Here is a 24,013-nt window from a genome sequence, read left to right as displayed (position 1 = left end):
CCAATTTTGTGAAGAATGACATTAATAGTTTGTTAGCAATAGTGTTGAATCTGTAAATTGCCTTACACAGTATGGCTGTTTTAATGATATTGAGTCTTCCAATCCATGAGTATGGGATATTTTTCCATCTATTTGTGTGATCTCTAATTTCTTTCTGCAGTGTTTTGTAGTTCTCCTTGTAGAGATAGTTCACTTTCTTGGTTACCTGTATCTAGATATTTCATTTTCTTTGTGGTTGTTGTAAATGGGATTGTGTTCTTGATTTGACTCTAAGCCTGGATATTATTGGTATGTAGAAATGTTACTGATTTTTCCGCATTGATTTTTATATCCTGAAACCTTGCTAAAATGTATCAGTTCTACTAGCCTTTTGGCAGAGTCTTCAGGGTTTCCTAGGTATAGAACATATCATCACTGAAGAGAGAGAGTTTGACTTAGCTTTTCCTGTTTGGTTGCTTTTTATTTCTGACTGTTCTGGCTAGAACTTCCAGTACTGTGTTGAATAGAAGTGGTGAGAGTGGGCATCCTTGACTTGTTCCAGTTCTCAAGGGGAATGGTTCCAGCTTTTGCCCATTTAGTATGATGTTAGCTGTGGGTTTGTCATAGATGGCTCTTATTATTTTGAGGCATGTTTGTTTGATGCCCAGTCTATTGAGGGTTTTTATTATGAAGAGATGTTGGATTTTATCCAAAGCTTTTTCTGCACCTATTGAGATGATTGTGTGGTTTTGCTTTTAATTCTGTTTATGTGTTGAATCACATTTATTGATTTGTGTGTGTTGAACCAACCTTGCATCCCAGGAATAAAGCCTGCTTGATCGTGGTGAATTAACTTTTTGATGTGCTGCTGGATTCAGTTTGCTAGTATTTTGTTGAGGATATTTGCCCCTGTGTTCATCGGGGATACTGGCCTGAAGTTTTTTTTTTTTCTCTGTCATGTCTCTGCCAGATTTTGGTATTAGGTTAATGATGCTAGCTTCATACAATGAGTTAAGGAGGAGTCCTTCCCCCTCAGGTTTTTGGAATAGTTTCAGTAGGATTGGTACCAGCTCTTCTTTGTATGTCTGATGGAATTCGGCTGTGAATTCATTTGTTCTGGGGCTTCTTTTGGTTGCCAGGTTTTTTATTACTGATTCAATTTCAGAGCATGATATTGGTCTAGTCAGGGTTTCAATCTCTTTCTGATTCAATCTTGGGAGATTGTTTGTTTCCAGGAATTTATCCATTTCCTCTAGATTTTGTAATTTGTGTGTATAGAGTTTTGTTGGTTTTGTTTGTTTGTTTGTTTGAGATAGGGTCTCACTTTGTCACCCAGGCTGGAGTGCAATGGCGTGATCTTGGCTTACTGCAACCTCAGCTTCCTGGGCTCAAGTGATCCTCTCGCCTCAGCCCCACAAGTAGCTGGAATTACAGGTGTGTGCTACTATGCTTGGCTAATTTTTGTATTGTTAATAGAGACAGGGTTTTACCATGTTGCCCGGGCTGGTCTGGAACTCCTGGATTCAAGCAATCTACTCACCTCGGCCTCCCAAAGTGCTGGGATTACAAGTGTGAGCCACCGCGCCCGGCCTTGCATAGAGTTGTCTATAGTATTCTCTGAGGATCTTTTATATTTCTGTGGGATCAATTGTAATGCCATCTTTATCATTTCTGATTGTACTTATTTCTATTATCTCTTTTTTTTTTCTTCGTTAACCTAGCTGGTGGTCTATCAATCATGTTTATTTTTGCAAAGAACAAGCTTGATTTCCTTGATCTTTTGTATGGATTTTTGCGTCTCAGTTTTTTTTTTTTTTTTTTGAGAAGGAGTTTCACTCTTGTTGCCCAGGCTGGAGTGCAGTGGCACGATCTCGGCTCACTGCAACCTCTGCTTCCTGGGTTCAAGTGATTCTCCTGCCTCAGCCTCCCAAGTAGCTGGGATTACAGGTGCACGCCACCACGCCCAGCTAATTTTGTATTTTTAGTAGAGTTGGGGTTTCTCCATGTTGGTCAGGCTGGTCTCGAACTCCTGACCTCAGGTGATCCACCCACCTTGGCCTCCCAAAGTGCTGGGATTACAGGCGCGAGCCACAGCGCCCAGCCTGCATCTCACTTTTATTAAATTTGCCTTTAATTTTAGTTCTTTTTTCTGCTAGCTTTGGGGGTTGATTTTTTTTTTTTCTAGTTCCTTAGGTGCAAAGTTGGATTTTTTTTTTTTTTTTTTTTTTGAGACAGAGTCTCACTCTATCCCCTAGGCTGGAATGCAGTGGTGCCATCTTGATTCACTGCAACCTCTGCCTCCCAGGTTCAAGTGATTCTTATGCCTCAGCCTCCCGAGTAGCTGGGATTACAGGCGCCTGCCACCACGGCTGGCTAATTTTTGTATTTCTAGTAGAGATGGGGTTTCGCCATGTTGGCCAGGCTGGTCTCGACCTCCTGACCTCAGGCAATCCACCTGCCTTGGCCTCCCAAAGTGCTGGGACTACAGGCGAGAGTCACTGTGCTTGGCCCAAAGTTAGATTTTTAATTTGAGATCTTTGTAACTTGTTGATGAAGGCATTTAGGACTATAAACTTTCCTTTTAACACTGTTTTAGCAGCATCCCAGAGATTTCGGTAAGTTGTTTCCTTATTTTTATTAATTTCAAAGAATGTTTTGATTTCAGCCTTAATTTTGGTGTTCACCCAGGAGTTATTCAGGAGCGAGTTGTTTAATTTCCATGTATTTATGTAGTTTTGAGAGATCTTGGTAGTGATTTCTATTTTTATTGCACTGTGGCCCAAGAGTGTGCTTGGTATGATTTCAGTTTTTTTTTAGTTTTATTGAGACTTGCTTTATGACTGAGCGTGTGGTCAATTTTAGAATATGCTCTGTGTGCAGATGAGAAGGATATATATTCTATGGTTATTGGGTGGAGTATTCTGTAGATGTCTATTAGGTCCAGTTGGTCAAGTGTTGAGTTTAAGTCTAGAATTTCTTTATTAGTTTTCTGCTTCAATGATCTAACACTATCAGTGAGGTGTTGAAGTCTCAGTATTATTGTGTGGTTGTCTGAGTCTTTTCTTAGGCCAGGAAGAACTTGTTTTATGAATCTGGGTGCTCCAATGTTGGGCACATATATATTTAGCATAGTTAAGACTTCTTGTTGGATCGTACCCTTTATCATTATATAATTACCTTCATTATCTTATTTTTTATTGGTTTAAAGTCTGTTTTATCTGATATAAGAATAGCGACTCCTGTTCTTTTTTGTTTTCTGTTTGTGTGTTAGATCTCCATTCTTTTACTTTGAGCCTATGAGTGTTGTTACATGTAAGATGGGTCTCTTGAGGACAACAGATGGTTAGGTCTTGTCTTTGTATTCAGCTTGTCATTCTGTGTCTTTTAAGTGGAGTGTTTAGCCCATTTACATTCAAGGTTAGTACTGATATGTATGACTTTGATCCTGTCATTGTGTTGTTAGCTGGTTGTTATGTAGACTTAATTGCATACTTGCTTTATAGTGCCTGTGGGCTATGTGCTTAAATGGGTTTTTGTGGTAGCAGGTGTCATTCTTTCAATTTCATGTTTCATACTCCCTTAAGGATCTCTTGTAAGGCTGGTCTAGTTGAAATGCATTCTCTCAGCATTTGCTTATCTGAGAAGGATTTTATTTCTCCCTCGTGTATGAAGCTTCATTTGGTGGCATATGAGATTCTTGGTTGGAATTTCTTTTCTTTAAGGACACTGAAAATAGGCTCCCAATATCTTCTGGCTTGTAAGGTTTCTGCTGAGGGGTCTACTGATAGTCTGATGGGATTCCCTCTGTACATGACTTGACCCTTATTTCTGGCTGCCTGTAAAATTTTTTCTTTTGCATTGACCTTGGTGAATCTCATAACTATGTGCTTTGGGGATGGTTGTCTTGACCGTCTAGCTGGTGTTCTCTGTATTTCTTCTGTTTGCATGTCAACCTCTTTAGTGAGATTAGGGAATATTTCATGGACTGTATTGTCAAATATATTTTCCAAGTTGCTTATTCTCTGTCCTCTCTCAGAAATGCTAGTGAGTCATAGATTTGGTCTCTTTGCACAATCCCATATTTCTCAGAGGTTTTGTTTGTTTTTAAAAATCATTTTTTCTTTCTTTTTGCCTGACTGAGTTGATTCAAAGAAGTAGTCTTCGAGCTCTGAGATTCTTTCCTCAGCTTGGTCTCTTCTACTTGTTAATACTTTTGATTGTATTATGAAATTCTTGTTGTGAGTTTTTCAGTTCTAGAAATTCAGTTTGGTTCTTTCTTAAAATGGCTATTTTGTCTTTCACCTCTCACATTGTTTTACTGGATTTTTTGGATTGGGTTTCAGCTTTCTCTTGAATCTTAATGAGCCTCCTTGCGCATCCAGATTCTGAATTCTGTGTCTATTATTTCAGACTGATTAAGAACCATTGCTGGGGAGCTAGTAGACTCCTTTGGAGGTAAAGAGGACACTCTGGCTTTTTGAATTGCCAAAGTTCTTGTGCTGATTCTTTCTCATCTAGGAGGGTTGGTGTTCCTTTAACTGTGGTGTAAGTTGAGTATAGTCCATTGGCTTCATTTCTGGATGCTTTCAGGGGGCCAGTGCCCTGTGCAGGATCTTTATGTGTAGGTGAATTCTTACATTTGATTTATAGGTGTATTTATTAGGCCAATAATTTTTCGTTTTGTAGTTTGTGCTGTGATCCAGTAGATGGCATTTGACAATAATAGCTGTAGGTAGTTAGGTTAGTACCTATCCACGCTTTTCTACTTCCTCGTGTCCACAGGCATGCTCTATAGTGGGGTATAGAGGAAGAGAAGTGGTCCCCTCCCCAGGTCTGCTCCTGGGCCTTGGGGGAGCCCCCTCTGATGACTGTTGTTGTGCTTGTGATTCTTTTGGTAGGTTTTCCAGGTTGTGGTGTCCTGTCAGGCAGGGGTTGCAGCGGAGAAATACACCACACCCCTTCTGGACTGGCCCTCCGAGGGAGGCACACCCTGCTCCCGCCCTGGCTCAGGAACCTACATGTCTTGCCCCTCTCAGATCTCTGAGGGTGGGGACCCCTCCTCTCCTCGAGTGGCAGCCACAGATCTCAGCTACATATTCCCTAGTTGCAGGCTGCAGCCCTGGAGGAACTGGAACTTTCCCGTGGCTCCTGGTCAGGTTCCAACTGTGCTGGGGGATCTGATGTGCTTCTTGGTTGCTAGGAAAGTAATCAGTTGCAGCAAGGCACTCAGGCTGAGCTGCAGGGGCTGTGCCGTGCACCTGCTCCTGCAGAGTAGCTAGGCATTGGGCCTGGGAGGGGCTGGTGGGCAGGAGGGCTTGCAGAGCAGGCATGCGCCAGTCCCATGGGGAAGCTGGCCCAGCTCTCTCCTGGCTCAGAGATCAGCTGGGTGTCTGTGGCTGCTCTCTGCCAGAGCTGCCCAGCACATAAAACCTCCTGGGCTCTGCACCATCCAAAGGCCTGTCTCTGCCTCCTTCCCGGGGAGATCCCCCTGCCAACTCACATGTCCATGGGGGATGCAGGGTCCTCTGTAGCTAGTCACAGAGGTCCGTGGCCAGGGTGAGTTGTCCTTCAGTTCTTTTACTCACCCCTTTCCCAGGAGCTGTTCAGGGCTGGGAGCTAGCCTTGCATTCGGGTACCCTGTGCAGGGTTCCCAGCTTCCTCCCTCTTCAGCCTTTGCTTCAGTGGTGCCTATCCATTCACTCTTGGTGTTTTCTCCCCAAAGATCTGCCCAGATTATGGTGCTTTAGTTGATAATTTGGTCTCTCTCTCTTTTATTATTTATTTATTTAATTTCGAAATAGGGTCTCACTCTGTTGCTCAGGCTGGAGTGCAGTGGCATGATCTCAGCTCACTGCAGACTCTGCCTTCCAGGCTCAAGTGATGCTTTCACCTCAGCCTCCTAAGTAGCTGGGACTACTGGCGTGTGCCACCACATCTGGCTAATTTTTGTAGAGATGGGGTTTTACCATGTTGCCCAGGCTGATGTCGAACTCCTGAGCTGAAGTGATCCTCCCGCCTCGGCTTCCCAAAGTGCTGGGATTACAGGTGTGAGCTACCACACCCAGCTAATTTGGTCTGTCTTGGTGGGAACGGCACTTCCTGCTGTGTCTAGTTGGCCATCTTCTCTCCCCTATAACATTGGATTATTAAGGAAGGGCATGTTGATATTTGTTTTCTGTACTACTTTGTTCTTTTTTTTTTTTTGTGGTTTATGTAAGCTCCCTCAAATTTGAACCTGAAAAACATATTTAACCAAAATATTTAATTCTGTATTGTGTTTAAGTTTATAGAAGAAAATATTTTGATTAAAAGATCTCTTTTCATTTTCCTCTTCATTAATTAAAAATAGTACCCAGTTTAAACAAAGAGCATAAGCTTTTGGGTAAGACAGTTCTGAATTTGAATCCTAGTTCTACCACTTCTAGACTACTGTGTGATACTGAGTTGGGTGGTTACTTATCTTGCTGAGCCTCTGTTTATTCATATTTAAAATAGAGATAACACTTGCTTCACAAAGTTGTAAAGACAAATTTTAATATTGTATGCAGAGTCTCCGGCACATTTGAGGTTTGCAAATTTCCTTCCTGGCCTGGCATGGTGGCTCATGCCTATAATCCCAGCACTTTGGGAGGCCGAGGTGGGTGGATTGCTTGAGGCCAGGAGGTTGAGACCAGCCTGGGCAACATGGCGAAACTCTGTCTCTTCAAAAAATAAAAAAGTTAGCTGGGTGTGGTGGTGCATGCCTGTAGTCCCAGCTACTTGAGAGGCTGAAGTGGGAGGATCTCTTGAGCCTAGGAAGTCGAGGCTGCGGTGAGCCATGATCACACCACTGCACTCCAGTCTGGGTGACAGAGTGAGAACCTTGTCTCAAACAAAAACAGAAACAAATTTTCTTCCTTGTTTTTATTTATCCCAAGGTTGTTTTTTTTGTTTGTTTTTGGTTTTTTTTTTAGATGCAGTGAAATTCACATAACATAAAATCAGCCATTTTAAAACAAACAATTCAAGAGCATTTAGTACATTCACTATGTTGTGCAACCATCACCTCCATTTTATTCTGAAACATTTTTATCACCTTAAAAGGAAACCCTGTACCCATTGAACAGTTGCTCCCTATTTCTTTCTCCTCCTTGCCCTTGTTAATCACCAATCTATATTCTGTCTCTATGGATTTACCTATTCTAGATATTAATAGTTTGTGTAAATGGAATCATACAAGGTGTGACCCTTTTGTGTCTTTCACTTAGCATAATGCCTTCAAGGTTTATACGTGTTGTAGCATATATCAGTACTTCATTCCTTTTTATGACTGAATGCTATTCCTTTGTATGGATATGTCACAATTTGCTTATCCATTTCTCCAATGTTGGAGATTTAGGCTCTTTCCACATTTTGGTACCGTGAATAGTGCTGCTATGAACATGGGTGTGTATGTACATACATACACACCCATGTTCATAGCAGCACTACTACCATATGAGCTACCAATTCCACTCATATATATATGAGTACGTCTTTTCAATTCTTTGGGATCTGTACCGAGGAGTGGAATTGGTAGCTCATATGGTAATTTAATTTTTTTGAAGAACTGCCAAACTGTTTTTTTTTTTTTCTTCTTGAGATGGAGTTTTGCTCTGTCACCCAGGCTGGAGGGCAGTTGTGCAATCTTGGCTCACTGCAACCTCCGCTTCCTGGGTTCAAGCAATTGTCATGCCTCAGGCTCCCGAGTAGCGGGACTACAGGTGTGCATCCACCACGCCTGGCGGATTTTTGTGTTTTTAGTAGACACGGGGTTTCTGTTGGCCAGGCTGGTCTCGAACCCCTGACCTCAGGTGATCTGCCTGCCTTGGCCTCCCAGAGTGCTGGGATTACAGGCGTGAGCCGCTGTGCCCGGCTGCTAAACAGTTTTTCACAGCAGCTGCACCACTTTACATTCTCACAAGGGTCCTGATTTCTCCACATCCTTGCCAACGGTTGTTATTTGTCATCTTTTTTATTATAGCCATCCTAGTGAGTATGAAGTGGTACCTAAATTTGCAGTTCTTCCTTCCGTTTTGAATATATTCTAAAAATTAAGTTGGTCGATGAGTATTTGAAGCTTACTTTTGCCAAGAAAATGGTAAAATGTTACGATCAAGCTATAGTAGTCAATTTAATGCATAAACACCCTGAATTGTTTCTATGAGAATGTAAGATCAGAGACAAAACTTGAATTTTAAACAGTCGTTAACATTAACAGTCAGCAAACATTTATTGGATGCACATTATATGGTAGGCCCTAGACCAGGTATTTGAGATATAACAATGGAACTTAACATAGTTCCTTCTCCTAAGGGAACTCACAGTGTGGTGGGACGGATAGATATATGTAAATAAAGATAAGATGTTATAAGGTCTGTGCCAATAGAGATAAATACATGCCAATAGAGATAAATGTGTGCTGTGTGAGCATCGTGGTCCTATGTTTGCCTGGGTAACTTATTGCTAGAATTTTACAGAGCTGGTAGTTGAGCATAATTTCAAAGAATGTGTAATAGTTTAGCCATTGACAACAAGGAAGGGAAGGCCTTTCCTGAAAGGAGGATCGGTCTCTGTGAAGGCAGAAAGAGTGAGAATGGAAGCCTGAGCAGATGTTGACGAAAAGTCAAATTCTGTAAAATGTTTGAAGAGATTTATTCTGAGCCAAATATGAATGACCCTGGCATGTGACACAGCCCCCAGGAGATCCTGAGAACATGTGCCCAAGGTGGTCGGGGTGCAGCTTGGTTTTATACATTTTAGGGAGACATGAGACTGCAATCAAATACATTTAAGAAAATACATTGGTTTGGTCCAGAAAGGTGGGACAGCTTGAAGGTGGGGGGACTTCCAGGTCATAGAGTTAAAATTTTTCGAATGGGCAATTGGTTGAAAGAGTTATCAATAGGAAGAAATGTCTGGGTTGTGATATGAGGTTGTAGAGACCAAGTTTTATCATGTAGATGAAACCTCCAGGTAGCAGGCTTCAGAGAGAATAGATCATAAATGTTTCTTATCAGACTAAAGGTCTGTGTTGATATTAATGCTGGAGAGGTATAATGAGGCATATCCGACCCCTGTTTCTCATCAGACCTGAACCAGTCTTTCAGGTTAAATTTTAAAGTGCCCTATCCTAGGGGGAAGTCCATTCCGATGGTTGGGGGTGGGGCTTAGAATTTTATTTTTTGGTTTACACAGATGATTATGGCAGAATCTATAATGATAGCTGGGAAAAAAAGATGGGGCTATGAAGATACATAGAGGGCAGATAGTAGAGGGCCTTAGACAGCAGACCAGGGAATTAAGATTTTAGCATGTAGGTAATGTGGCATCACTGAAGAGTTTTAAGTGGAAAAGTGACATACAATTTGTATTTTCTAAAGATCATGCTTATGGGCTAGAGTATGGATCAGAAAGGGCAGCCTGTAATGGCAATTAAGAGGCTAATGTTGTAGCTTATGTGAGAGGTTATTGAAGCAGGATATTTCCCTGACCCCTTCATGGGTGGGAACTGGAGTGCACTAGCTGGCTGCTTTGGTGCCGGCAGGGGCAAACTCCACTCACTTGGACCTGCTACACTCCACCCCTTGTGGGAAGAGGAACACACAGGTGAGCAGGTGCAGGAGCCGGGGCGAGCGCTTTTGGGCGCTAGCAGGAGCGAACTCCATGGGGGCCCCATGGCAGCATCTAGGGGGGTACCTGTGACCCCTGAAGCCCCAGAGGGAGTGTTAACAGTCAGTGCTCTTTTAGCTCTGCCATCCACAGATGGCTTAAGTGTTAACAGCTCAGTGGAGGGTCAGTGTGACAGCCTTTTGCACTCGCACTTGTGACACCTGAGTTCTTGTCTGGCATCCAGGAGGAATGAGGTTGCATGAGTGAATTTGAAGGATAGTAAATGTGGGGGATTTTATTGCTGATGGAGGTGGCTCTCAGTGGGATGGGGAATTGAAAAGGGGATGGAGCGGGAAGCCAATCCTCCCCTGAAGCTACACTGGCAAGCTGTCCCTCTGAAGTGAAGCCGCTTCTCTGTGATGTCCAACCATAGTCTCTGAGGTCCAGCTACTTCTCCTCACTCTGCCAGCTGAGACTGGGGTTTTTATGGGCACAGGATGGGGGGTGAGGGGGGGCCATGGATGGTTTTGGAAAAGGCAACAATTGAGCAGTAAAACGGAGATGTAAGTTCTCACTTTGGGCCACGGTATCAAGCTTTTTGGGTTGAGGGTAAGGCCCTTGCTGGGAACCCACCCTCGCAGAATTTCTCTGCCTCCTGTTTCTATCATTATGAGGTCCTGAATCAAGTCATTGACAGGCATGAAGAACACATCTGGGAAATACTTGGGAGGTAGGCTTGGCTAGACATTTGGAGGGAGGAAGCATACAAGGATGACTTCAAGATTTCTGACTTCAGATAGGTAATGTCATTCATCAAGATAGAGAATTTAGGATAAACAAAATGAATTCTACTTTTGGAAATGTTGAATTTGGGATGCTTATGTAGATATCTAGTTGGCTATTGAAAACATCTCTGGAACTTGCAAGAGGCCTGTGCTAGAGAGAGGGAGAGAGAGTACGCAGGCATGTGCACAAGTGTGCGTGCACTTGAGCAGGCAAGAGAACATGAGAGTGAATGATTTGGTAATCATTACTATAGGCAGTAGCTGAAATAATGGGACTGAACTAGAGCACTGAAAACTGAGGTGGGGATGGGGGAGAAGGCAGTCAATCATGAGGAACACTACTGGAAAAGTGACGGAAGTAGGAGGGAACTCAGGAAAGAGTTGCTATGTGAGACTTAAGAAAGAATTTTGAAAAGAAGGCAGTGTCTAGTGCTAAAAATCAAGTAAGATCAGGAAGAGGCATCCATTGTCAATGGCTGTTAGGAAGTTGTTGGTGATATTAACACACAAAGGTTCCCTAAAAGGTGGTATCTGTGGAAATGTTATAGCAGGTTAAAAATGAGAAAATCGTAATAATAGTGAACATGGACTAGTCTTTAAAGAAGCTTAGTCTTAAAAGGAAGTAGAGAAGGTATTAGCTAGGGAGAGTGTAGGTAAGTAGGATTTCCTTCTTTGGAGGAAACTTTTTTCCTTCCATTTGTCAGGCAGTGGCAACAAGCCTTCCCCAGTCTCTAATCCATTGATAGAAGAGGGCAAGGAACACCTTTAGGGCCTGGGAAAGGAGGGTAGGAATAGAGACAGGGATGGTGGTGTGAGTGGTGCTGCTGTTGATTAAATGTGCCACATGCAAAATTTAAATAATCTGCCCCAAATCTCATAGGGAGGTATTGTGTGACGAAGCTGGATTTGAACCTAATTAGTATGGAACCAGTGTTCCTACAATAGATAGTGAGAAGCAGGGAAAGGAATAGCTGTAAAGAGCAATTGGTAACAGAGCCCCATGTCCATGTGATCTCTACCCCACCTCTTCTGAGAAAATTCTTAGTGTTCAGCTGGCTTCTGACTTCCAGATGCCTGTTGTGATAAGTACCAGGAACATGCTTCCTTGTTTTCCTTTCCGCTAGTATCTACCCCTTGTGGTTTCCTTCTAGAGTTTTCCTCAGCCTTTGAGGTGTTCTTAAAGGATATTTTGTTGTTGCTGAAAATAAGGAAATAAACATACATTTAAAGGACTTCTATGCTTATGGAGAGGTAAAGTCACTCTTATCTGACAATAACAGTCCTTGAGTATTCAAAAGGTATTTTCAGAGGAAGAGCAGACTTGGTTGTTATGAATGTTTAATTCCCAAGGCAAGGTTGACCTCTGGGATGGGATGAGTGGCTCTTCTGATACAGGTAGGGGGAAGGGAGAGAAGAAATAGAGCAGTATCTGAGACACCAGTCAAGGAAGCCAGTGTTATGGTATGGGATGGCAGCGGGAGCAAATGAAGGAAGCTCACCGGGTTTATACCTGACCTACCTCCCCTTTGCTCTTATTGCTGCCCATGATTGATTAGTTTGTGGCAATCTGGGCTCTGCGGGACAGGGAGCAAAGTTCCAAGCAGAGGCATTGGGCAGCACAGCTGAGTGTATATGAACTCTAGGCTTCCTTTAAGTGAGAAGGTGAAAGTTGTTGACTGAATAAGGAAAGACAAAAATCATATGCTTAGGTTGCCAAGGTCTACAGTAAGAACAAAACTTGTATCTATGAAATTGCAAAGAAGGGAAAAATAATTCGTATATAGTATATATGGGGTCTGATACTATCGGCAGTTTCAGGCATCCACTGGGCAGGGGGGTGGGGTAGCATCTCAGAATGTATCCCCCAGAATATATGGATAATGGGGGGCTACTCTACTTGTTAATATTTTTCCCTATAAACATGCTTTCACATCTGATTTTTTTTTTTTTTTCTAAACAAGAGTCCCTGTCAGAGAGCACCTGTTGACTATTGACTATATAGTGAAACAGCACATAGGAGTTCCCAAGGTTGTCCATTGGGTCATTTAAAAAAAAAAACACACACATGCACCTTGACTTGGGAGTGAATTTGATGATGGCCTTTTTGTTGTTGTTGTTGTTACAGGACAGAAAGCAGAGTGGCATATTGGAAAAGGCATGAGCTTAGGAGGCAAACTCTCTTAACCAAATGGGTGCTCTTGGCTCAGTTACCTAACCTCACAGAGCCTATGTTTCCTCATGTGTAAAGTGAGGAAACAATATCTACCTCATAGGATGTTTGGGAGGATTTCATGCAATAATGGATATTGAAGTGCCTAGTATGTAATGGGTAGCCAGTAAATATTGGCACCTATCTCCTTTCTTTCTCTAGTTTCCCTCATTCCAGGCTTCCAGACCCCCTGTTGGCTTTACTCCTTGCCTTCTAGATTGTTTCCCAAAATTTGTTAATTTCTTTTTCATTTCCACAATTCAATAATTATCATTTCTTGGATGTTTTTCTTACCTGGACATTTTCTGTTCTGTCTGAAGATAAGCTGAAGAACCAGGTAAATTTTGTGTTGGTTGTTTACATAAAAGTTTTATTAAAGACGAGTAGCATATCCTTCTTTATATTTCATATAACTTTTTCAAAAAGATTTTTATTCACTTTGTGACCACTATGAACACACAAAGTTTTATATATAGTTTTAACCTTATTTAAACAAATCCATTTCCTATTTCAAGTAGTTTAATACTGAATAGAGTTTCAGCATGGTGTGTGTGTGTGTGTGTGTATATATGTATGTATATCTATATGTATGTTATATGATTGCTCCTGGGAGTTTAATTTTGATGTGTAATATATTGAATGGTTACTCTTTCCTTTTTAGTTGAATCAGCTTAAAAAGTATTTTATTCTAGGTGCTGGGGATATGGCAATAAATAAAATCGAGTCCTTAGGAGGCTGAGGTGGGAAGATTACTTGAGCCCAGGAGTTCAAGGCTTCAGTGAGCTATGATCACATCACTTCACTCCTGCACGTCGGCACTGGACGACAGAGTGAAACCTTGTCTCAAACAAAAAACGAAAAACCCCCAAAAAACTGAGCCCTTGACTTTGAAAAGCCTACTTTCTAAAGTGAAATTTTGTTCATATGTAAAAATTTTTGGCCAGGTGCGGTGGCTTATGCCTGTAATTCCAGCACTTTGAGAGGCCAGGTGGGCGGATTGCCTGAGGTCAGGAGTTCGAGACCAGCCTGGCTAACATGGTGAAACCCAGTCACTACTAAAAATACAAAAATTAGCCAGGAATGGTGGCACGCGCCTGTAGTCCCAGCTACTTGGGAGGCTAAAGCAGGAGAGTCGCTTGAACCAGCGAGGTGGAGGTTGCAGTGAGCCGAGATCATGCCACTGCACTCCAGCCTGGGTGACACAGTGAGACTCTGTCTCAAAAAAAAAAAAAAAAATTTATAGTACTTTTTTTTTAACTTTGCTCGTACATACATATATGCTATACATCAAAAAGTTTTTATTATAATATAGAACAAATATATATACTTTAGGGGACTATTTGAAACTATAGCTTCAGTTTTCAAATGCCAAAATAGTTAGATCAAATATTGATTTCATTATAGTTGCCATGTTCTGTAAAGTTACTGTTTTATTTGCTACAATTTAACTGCTTATTTTATATAGAATATACTAGTTTTGGGGGTATAACATTGACTTGCAGGCTGAAAATATTTTTCATTCGTTCATTCAGTATTTTTTGAGGACCTCCTATATATTCCTAAGTTCTGTCTTAAACCAACCTGGCACAGGAATTTGAACCCAGATCTGGAGCTCAATTATTCCTCTTCTTCATTCTATATATTTAGAGTTGGGGACTAGAACTGTAGAGATCAGTAGATTGGTCAAGAGAATGAACATTTTATTTGGGTTTAGTAATTGTGTTAGTCTGTTTTCATACTGCTATAAGGAACTGCCCCAAACTGGATAATTTATAAAGGAGATTTAATTGACTCACAGTTCAGCATGGCTGGAGAGGCCTCAGGAAACTTACATTCATGGTGGAAGGCAAAGAGGAAGCAAGGCACCTTCTTCACAAAGCAGCAGGAAAGAGAGGTTCCGAGCGAAGTGGGAAGAGCCCCTTATAAAACCATCAGATCTCGTGAGAACTCTCTTACTATCATGAGAACAGCATGGGGGAAACCGCCTCCATGATTCAGTTTCCTCCACCTGGTCTCTCCCTTGACATGTGGGGATTATGGGAATTACAATTCAAGGTGAGATTTGGGTGGGGACACAAAGTCTAACCATATCAGTAACTAAAAAGAAGTCAGTTAATGACCTTGGAAAATAATTTCTTTAAAATATGTTTGGGGAAAGAAAAGTTTATTACAGGGGCTAAGGAAATGGAATAATAAGGAAATTGAAATGTCAAGTATAGGTAATTCTTCTTGATGTTTTATTCATAGTAGTGAGTGGAAAGAGGGAATTCACTCAAGGGCTTGAAAGTGTATCAGAAACAGGGAGGTAACTTCAAAATAAGGGATATGAAAGTTGTAAGAGACAGCAAGGAGTTGGGGATTGAGTGATCAAATATTGAGGAGAGAAGAGATAATTGAAACCAAAATGTCCCATATGAACCAAAGAAAGGTGTTGTTAAGGCATAAATAAAAGAAGATTGGACTTCGAAAACTAGAGAGAAAACTTTTCATTTGATGTAAGAGAAAAAGATGAGAATGATTGAAAATAAAAGTATTTTAAGATGGAGAAATGGGATTTTTTTTTTTTTGAGATGGAGTTTCACTCTTGTTGTCCAGGCTGGAGTGCAATGGTGCATTCTTGGCTCACTGCAACCTCTGCCTCCCGGGTTCAAGTGATTCTCCTGCCTCAGCCTCCCAAGTAGCTGGGATTACAGGCATGCGCCACCATGCCTGGCTAATTTTTTCTATTTAGTAGAAATGGGGTTTCACCATGTTGGTCAGACTGGTCTGGAACTCCTGACCTCAGGTGATCCACCTGCCTCAGCCTCACAAAGTGGTGGGATTACATGCGTGAGCCACTGTGCCCAGCCAGAGAAATGGGATTTTTAAGTTTACCCCCAAAGGATAGCCTTTAATCTTCTCATAAAGTAGAAGATTGGGTCATTTCCTGAATGGAACAGAGAAAGGGAGATGGGAACTTAAATAGGGAAAAGCCTTCTACCATGGAAACATACTTAGAAATCAGTGAGTTGCAGCAGTGATTCCTCAGTTAAGGTTAGCATGGATTTTATAGACACCAGTAGCATCTTAATGTTCTAAAGCAGGAGCTGGCAAACAATAGCCTGAGGGCCACATCCAGCTCATGTAGCTTATAAGCTAAGAATTTTTTTAATATTCTTAATTGGTTGTAGAGAAACAAGCAAACAAAGAAACAAAAAAGGGCTGAGCACAGTGGCTCACACCTGTAATCCCAGCACTCTGGGAGGCTGAGGCGGGCGGATCACGAGGTCAGGAGATTGAGAACATCCTGGCTAACATGGTGAAACTCCGTCTCTACTACAAAATACAAAAAATTAGCTGGGGGTAGTGGCGGGCACCTGTAGTCCCAGCTACTCGGGAGGCTGAGGCAGGAGAATGGCATGAATCCGGGAGGCGGAGCTTGCAGTGAGCTGAGATCGCACCACTGCACTCCAGCCTGGGTGACAGAGCAAGACTCCGTCTCAAAAAAAAAAAAAAACCCAAACAAAAAAGAATGTACGACAGAGACCTTATGTGGCCTTCAAAGCGTGAGATATTTAGTACCTGGCCCTTCCTGGAAAAAGATAGCTAACCCTTGTTCTGTAGCTCAGGACCAGAGAAAGCAGATGATAGTGTGACTCAGAGATGGGGACTGACATTCTGGACATGATCAAAGATCAAAGGGTGATAAAAGAAGGTATACTAGTTAGGGGTTTTTGGTGGAGGTGGATAGTTGGGTGCAGGTTGAGTAGAGAGTAAAGCAAAGCCAGAAGAAAGCTAATGGATTGCATGAAAATGGAATATGGGCTTGTGGATAGATGTCATAATGAGAATGTAAAGCCTGATCAGTTGGTTTGAAGCAAAGATAACAGGTAAGGAAGTTGGAATTGGAGAAAGGGGACATGGTTGGTTGTCTGGGAGATAGAAGAGTTTCAGAAATTGCCAACTGCAACCATTTTAGGAAATAGCTGAACTCTCCAGTGATAAGGTCAGGATGATGAAGCGTCCAAGAGTACGATGGTCAGATTCCTTAAGATGATGACGGGAAGGCTATGTATGAAGAAATAATGTGTGTTAGGTTACTGGACTTTTTCAAAAAAGTGAAAGTGAGCCTGGAGTATGAAGTAGATGATGGCAATGAGGTAAAAACAGGCTGGTGTAAGTAGGTGAACTACTTGTAAATGAGGGGGAAAGTGATGTTGGCAGTGAAGTGGTCCTCTCTTTGCCCTGGCAGCTCAGGATAGGCTGTTCCTTCCTCTTGGTTTGGTAAGTGGTAGAAGGTAGATAAAAAGGCCGTAGAAAAGATGTGGTATTATATGTTGTGGGTCAGATGTACATGTACATAGTCTTTGAGTGTGGGAGGAACAAAGCAGCAGATTGGTTTGGAGTTGTAAAATGAAGCCCTCAAAATGACAGTAGTTGATTTTTGCATAGATGTATAAATGTTTCACTTACATAGTTCTTCCTGTAAAGAATTTTTTTAAGCATTAGTGCTTTTTACTATGTAAAATTTATTTGTAATAATAAAATTATCAAGGAATTAATACTAAACATATCTCTTTTTACTTAAATGTGAACATGGACAAAAGTAACCTGGCAGGTAACCTTTATTTGAATATTGAAACTGGATTGGGCTACAAGGAAACTAATAGCTACAAATCACTTGGGCCTGATAGTGGTCTTTCTATGACAACGTTAATGTAGAGTCTCTATTTTAGTATATGAAACTTTATTAGTAGACATACATATAGGGACATAATGTATATTAACCTTAAATATATAATTTTTATTTGCCAATTATACCTCATTAAATCTGAAAAAAGTCAAGAGCAAGGGAGCCCCTGCCCTCTGAAACATGAAGCAGGAGCCCTAGGCAATTGCTTTGCTATGTTTTTCTATGTTGATGTGAGAGATGATTCCTGTATATGACATAATTGGATAGTGTATTCTGAAGGAAAGACTCCTTTTTGTGCTTCCCATAAAAATATGGGAAGTTCCTAATAGGTAAGTTGCTAGGAATTTTTACCATGCTAAGTTGAAGTTACTGATTCCTCTAATAAAAACCTCTTTATTTTTTCTGGAGAATTAAACTATTTTCTGATAATATGAAATCTTAGGATACCTAAAACTTCATTTCAGATGGTACTTTTAAATGGTTTTCAGTGACTAACCTTTGGAAATAGTTTTAAAGATCAAGTAAAACTTATTTTGAGTCATGAGGAGACAATGCCTTAATTGTGTCATTTACTTAAATATTTTTTGTATTTTTTTCCTCAGTTCCTATTGTAAAGAATATAGCAAAAACAGAGTCTTCTCCTTCCGAAGCGAGCCAGCATTCAATGCAGTCTCCACAGAAAACTACTCTAATATTACCAACACAGCAGGTCAGGAGATCAAGTCGAATTAAACCACCTGGACCTACTGCAGTCCCCAAAAGGAGCAGTTCTGTTAAAAATATCACACCAAGGAAAAAAGGTCCAAACTCAGGAAAAAAGGTAAGTTGTATGTCCTCCTAATTTGTATTATAGGTTTTTATAGTGCCTTATTATTTATAACATACAATTTAGGAATTTACTAAGAGTATGATGAGGGTCTTTAGAAATGTACTAAGAGTACGTAGGCTTTTGAAAGCCTCACGTAACTATTGATAGATTGTTATTTCTTTGCTTGTGCAAACTTAAAACTTTTTATAGTGTTCTACTTCTTCAAAACCACAATGAAAGTACTATTAATACATGGGTGTGTTTATGTTCAGACTAGTTAATTTGAAACTCAGTATACTTTAAAAATCAATGTGAAGTGAATCTTACTGTACACATATTATACCTCAATAAACTGGGGCAGGGAGAGAAGAATCAATATGATGAATTCAATAATGCTGGAGTCAACTCTAAAACTTAGAAATAATAGGAAAAGCAACAACCTGAAGACACTGAAGAGTGAATGGAAGCAGACAGATTCTGGTGGCAGGGGAAGTACTCACTGGGAGAAGGGGTGTTATACAAAGTGAGTTTCCATTGTTGTGGTTTTAAGCCTTAGGTCAAGTATACTTTGTGTAGCATGTGAAGCAACAGGAGTATTAGTAGAAAAAAAACAATTTATCTGGCCTAGGGAAACCAGAAAACAGAAAAGCCAGGAAAACTGTGGCTGTAAAGGGAATGGAGGGATTTTGGAAGGGAAAGGACCAGAGAGGGTATCTGCAAATTCTGTCTACCAACGTCTCTGACAGACCCCTGATCTGAGCATGTTTGTCTAATACACACAGGCCAGTGTAGCTAAAGCAAAAGATCTGAACTGAGGCTGGATGAAATTAGGTCCAAGATCAGAATTTAAAGTTCAAGTCCAGCCAAGGTAATTACTAGCTAAACAAAAGAAATAACAATCATCAGAGAAATATAGAATTTAGAATCTGCACAAATTAATATTTGTAACATCTGGAATGTAGTTCACAATTACCCAAATACATAGTAAAATGAATAATATTTTCAAGAGAAAAGAAAATCAACTGAGACAGACCCAAGTATAACCCAGATATTAGAACTAGCAAACAAAAATTTTAAAGTGGCTATTCAACTGGTCTTCGATGACATTAAACACACACACACACACACACACACACACACACACACACACACACAATCGTACTGATTAAAAAGGCCATCTTAGTGGAGAAACAAAGGATAAAAAGGAGCCAAATTGAAACTCAGGAACTGAAAAATACAGTATCTGAAGTAAAAGATTCACTGGACAGAATTAACCAGAATTGACTGGAGATGACAGAAGAAAGAGTAAATAAACTGGAAGATAGAAGAGTAGAAATTATCCAGTGTGAAAAACTCAGACTAGGATTGAGAAAGAAAACGAACCCAGAGACCTTTTAGATAATATCGAAGGTCCAATACAATGTAATTGGAGTCCCGAAAGGAAAAGAAAGAGAAACTGGAGCAGAAAAAATATTTGAAGAAATAATGTCTCAAAATTTTCCAAATGTCATGAAAGAAATACATAGACACAAAATACTCAGCCAAGAGCAAACAGAATAAGCACAAAGACATCTAAGCTGAGGCATATTAGTCAAACTGTTGAAAACCAGAGACAAAGAGCAAATCTTAAAGGTAACAATGTAAAAATGAAAAAGTACATGCAGAGAAACAAAAATTTGATTAACAGCTGACATTTCTCATCAAAAGCCATGGAGGCCAGAAGAGAGTAGAACAACATCTTTAAAGGGCTGAAAGGAAAAAAAACAAAAAAAACAAAAAACTGTCAACCTGAAATTCTGTATCTATCAAAAATACTCTTCTAGAATGAAGGTGAACTTAGAATATATATAATTTTTGTTTGTCAATTATACCTTAATAAAGTAGAAAAGATTCCTTAGTAGAATTCAATAGTTTTCTTCATATAATTTATACTCTCGTTTATTCTTATTTATTTATGCATATTTTAGTGATTTTTGTTGCTATCGTGAAGGAAATCTTTTCCTTATTACTCTTTTCTATGAAACAAAAGATATAAATATTTCTTAAAAAAAAGAATGAAGGTGAGGACATTTTCATTTTCAGATAGAAGCATACTAAGATAAATCACTGTCGAACCAGCACTGCAGGAAATGCTTAAAGGAAAATGAGACCAGATGGAAACCTGTTTTCTCAAAGAGAAAGGAATTGTTTTGAAGATGGTAAATCTTTGGGTAAATGCAAATGACTTATAATAACATGACTATTTATAACTAATTACAATACAGTGTTGCAGAGTTTATATTTAACAGACATGAAACAATTGTAGTATAAAGGCCTGACGTGGGGGATATGGATCCTATATCATTGTAAGATTTCACCATTTTATGTGAAGTGGTACAATATTAACTTTATGTGGCTTGTAGAAAGTTAAGGATGTACATTCCAATCCCCAGGGCATATTGTAAAAAAAAAAAAATAATGCAAAGAATTATAGCTAAAAAGCCAATAGAAAATTAAAATGTAATTCTAAGGAATATTTGAATATTCAAATATATTCATTATAAAATATTCTAAGGAATATAAACTATTAACAAAAGGAAAGGAGGGGCTGGGTACAGTGGCTCATGCCTGTAATCCCAGCACTTTGGGAGGCCAAGGCAGAAAGATCATTTGAACCCAGGAGTTTGAGACCAGCCTGGGCAACATGGCAAAACCCCATCTCTACACAAAATACACAAATTAGCTGGGTGCAGTGGCTCACGCATGTAGCCCCAGCTACATGGGAAGCTGAGGCAGCAGCAGAATTGCTTGAGCCTAGGAGGTGGAGGTTGCAGTGAGCTGAGATGGTGCCATTGCACTCCAGCTTGGGTGACAGGAGTGAAAGCTTGTCTCAAAGGGGGGAAAAAAAAGGAAAGGAAAAGGAGGAACAGAAACAAACACAGAGGAGATAAATCAAAATAGTAGACCCAGCCAGGCGTGGTGGCTCACGCCTGTAATCCCAGCACTTTGGGAGGCTGAGGCTGGTGAATCACCTGAGGTCAGGATTTCGAGACCAGCCTGGCCAACATGGCGAAACCTCATTTCTACTAAAAATACAAAAATTAGTCAGGCATGCTCACAGGTGTCTGTAATCCCAGCTACTCAGGAAGCTGAGGCACGAGAATCACTTGAATCCAGGAGGTGGAGGTTGCAGTGAGCCGAGATTTCGCCACTGCACTCTAGCCTGTGCGACAGAGTGAGACTCCATCTCCAAAAAAAAAAAAAAAGTTGACCCAGATCCAAACATACTGGTAATTGCATGAAAAGTTAGTGGATTATCCTTTCTAGTTAAAAAGACAGAGATTATCAACATGGATTTTTTTTTTTTTAAAGACCCAAATATATCCTGTCTACAAGAGATGCACTCTAAATATAAAGACATAGAATCTTTTCAGATCTCTTGCGGCTGACTGAATTAAATGCCAGCAGTATTATCTTACACATTCCTGAGTTCAGCCATCCGATATCAGTATCTATAACATTTCCATTTTGTTTCAACTTATGTTTGCTGTATGGAAAAAAAAGAACATTGTGATTTTAAAATATATTGATACTGGTATTTTTCTTTAAAAACACTCAAAATTTACAAAATAAAAATCAAAAGTCAAAGCTAAATATTTCAAAAATATAGTCATGAACATTGAAAAAATAAAGCAGATTGTTCTAATATAAATGGTGGCAGGTGAAATTTTTTAAATGAAAAATAAAAGTTAATAGTGAAATTTAAAGTGAAATAATATTTTAAATGCATTAAAAAATTAACATGTATGTATATTTTCCAGCTTCTGAAATGTCTTTGTGATTAGTTGGTACAATGGTGAAAATGTAAGATAACACCAAATAGTTTCCTTTGACTCCTTTAGTTTCCAGTTCCAAGCTAATTTGATAATTTTGGAGAGCTCTCTTTGAAAACGTTGTTTATTTGATGATGGGGATGGAGAAGGGGCAGGTACTTTAATCTTTTAAAAATTATTTTAAAAATTTTTTACTTTTTATTATGAATACATAATACTTGTATATATTTATGGGATCTATGTCATATTTGGATACAAGTTGTCATTTTCTTCCTCCCCTTAAGGGAGGAGTGCAGGAGCACATTTTCTCGATAAATGTACCTTTATTCAATTTGCAGTGTTAATGCAAACATACTATCTTGGTATGTCTCAAGACAAAGGATTCAGATTTCAGATTTTTAAAATAGTGAAAGAATGACATGATCAACCCAGTAATTATAATTCAGTACTGAAAAATAACATGATTGTGTCCAGGCAGTGGCGCATGCCTGTAATCCCAGCACTTCGGGAGGCAGAGGTAGGAGGATCCCTTGAGCCCAGGAGCTCAAATCCAGCCAGGGCAACATAGCAAGACAAAAAAAAAAAATCACATTTTTTGTTTCTTTAACATTGATAAAGAACACTGTATCAATGTTAAATAAACAAAAAATGTGGTTTACTAGATTACTGTCAACCCAAAGGACAGCCATTAATTTAAGCAAATAAATTCCAGCAACATTGAATGTTCTATTTTTTACTCCTTTGTTCCTGCCTTTTAAATGCCCTCTGTTATTACCTTTTCTATGCACAGGAATCCCTTCTCTTATATTGGAGAGTCATGTTTGAAGGTGGCTCCTGGAAAACCCCAAGAGTTGATGTAAAATAAACAAAATGCTAGTGAAGTTTAACAATGCTTAGGAGACATTGGTTCTTATAGGCAGTAGGCATAATTTTGTATAGACTTTAGCAAGCCATCTGTTGGGATTTTGTCAGAATTATTGTATGTAATATGGAGAAATGTGGGTTAGACACAGCGAAGACTAACTAGATGAGCAACTTCTTTCTGAAAATAAACTCTGTCCTCTGCCTTGCTGAGGTTTTTTTTCTATTGGAGGTATTGCTCTGGGTTAGAGATTTACAGATTTTTCTTTAGCAATGTGAAAAAACTTGTCTTACAGGGAACCTCAAAAAATAAAGTACGTTTTATGGAATAAACTAATTTGGCTAAGGTGTAATTAGTTGCAGCAGGAGTAGGACAGGGAATCCCAGCCATTTGGTCTCTTTCTCCCCTACCTGGACAGTTTGTGGTCCTCTGAGAAGCTCAGTTTGGAAAGTTCTGCAGTTCATGACACACACGGGGGTTTCCAACCTGAGGACTTCTGATAACTAATAATTTTATAAACCAATGATATTTATAATTTTCTGACTTTCTTATCTAAGAATATATTAATGAGTATTGTATACTTGTGTTTTTTTCCCTTTGTTTTTAACAGGAAAAACCTTTGCCTGTGATATGTTCTACATCTGCAGCTTCTCTAAAATCGCTGACCAGAGACCGTGGCATGTTATATAAAGATGTCGCTGCTGGGCCATGTAAAATAGTGATGTCTACAGGTAAATTCATATTTTAAAAATAGTATAGAATTACTAATCTTTTATCCTGTATTATTTTCAGTGTCTTCGAAGTCCTGGAAATAAAATAATAGGGGAAAAAGATGGTAATATTAAACATTTATCTTAGCATTTTTCATATTAAAGTATTTTGAAATTCTGATTGTTCCATTTTACATTAAGGAAAAAGTCTTTAAATACATGAGTCACTTGAAAATTCAGATACTCTTAAAGTATTTTATCCATTTAAGTAAGATTTATGAAATTTACATTGTCAAATCTATTCTTGTTTTCCCTTTATCTCATTTCAAAATTTGTCTTTTTGTATTGTATGTATTTTCAAAGCTGCCTCAAACCTTTTCTTAATGCCTTTTAAAAATTATCTCCCTTACACTCTCCTATTCCTTGGACATTTTTTTCCTTTTAATTTTTCTTTCCTGACTAAAAGTAAATTTAGTTTTTTAAAAATAGAAGTCACTTTAAAAATGATTGTTGTAACATATCTCATTTTTTTCAGTTTATTATTTC

At 39.6% G+C, this 24,013-nt stretch overlaps 1 protein-coding gene across 7 annotated transcripts in view; it reads left to right on the top strand.

Annotated features, from left to right (window-relative positions):
• SCML2 (Scm polycomb group protein like 2) overlaps window positions 1–24,013 on the top strand; it is a 117,341-nt gene that overhangs the window by 73,039 nt on the left and 20,289 nt on the right. For all 7 annotated transcript variants that reach the window (XM_063660906.1, XM_054472741.2, XM_063660909.1 and 4 more), the window contains 2 exons: window positions 17,878–18,095; window positions 23,368–23,488. In XM_063660906.1, the coding sequence (XP_063516976.1) occupies window positions 17,878–18,095; window positions 23,368–23,488 (339 nt within the window). The remainder of the gene's footprint in view (window positions 1–17,877; window positions 18,096–23,367; window positions 23,489–24,013) is intronic.

The sequence above is a fragment of the Pongo pygmaeus genome, chromosome X (assembly GCF_028885625.2).
Source record: "Pongo pygmaeus isolate AG05252 chromosome X, NHGRI_mPonPyg2-v2.0_pri, whole genome shotgun sequence".
Classification (NCBI taxonomy): Eukaryota; Metazoa; Chordata; class Mammalia; order Primates; family Hominidae; genus Pongo; species Pongo pygmaeus.
The sequence above is the reverse complement of the archived record's forward strand: the minus strand, read 5'-3'. Positions and strand labels throughout refer to the sequence as shown.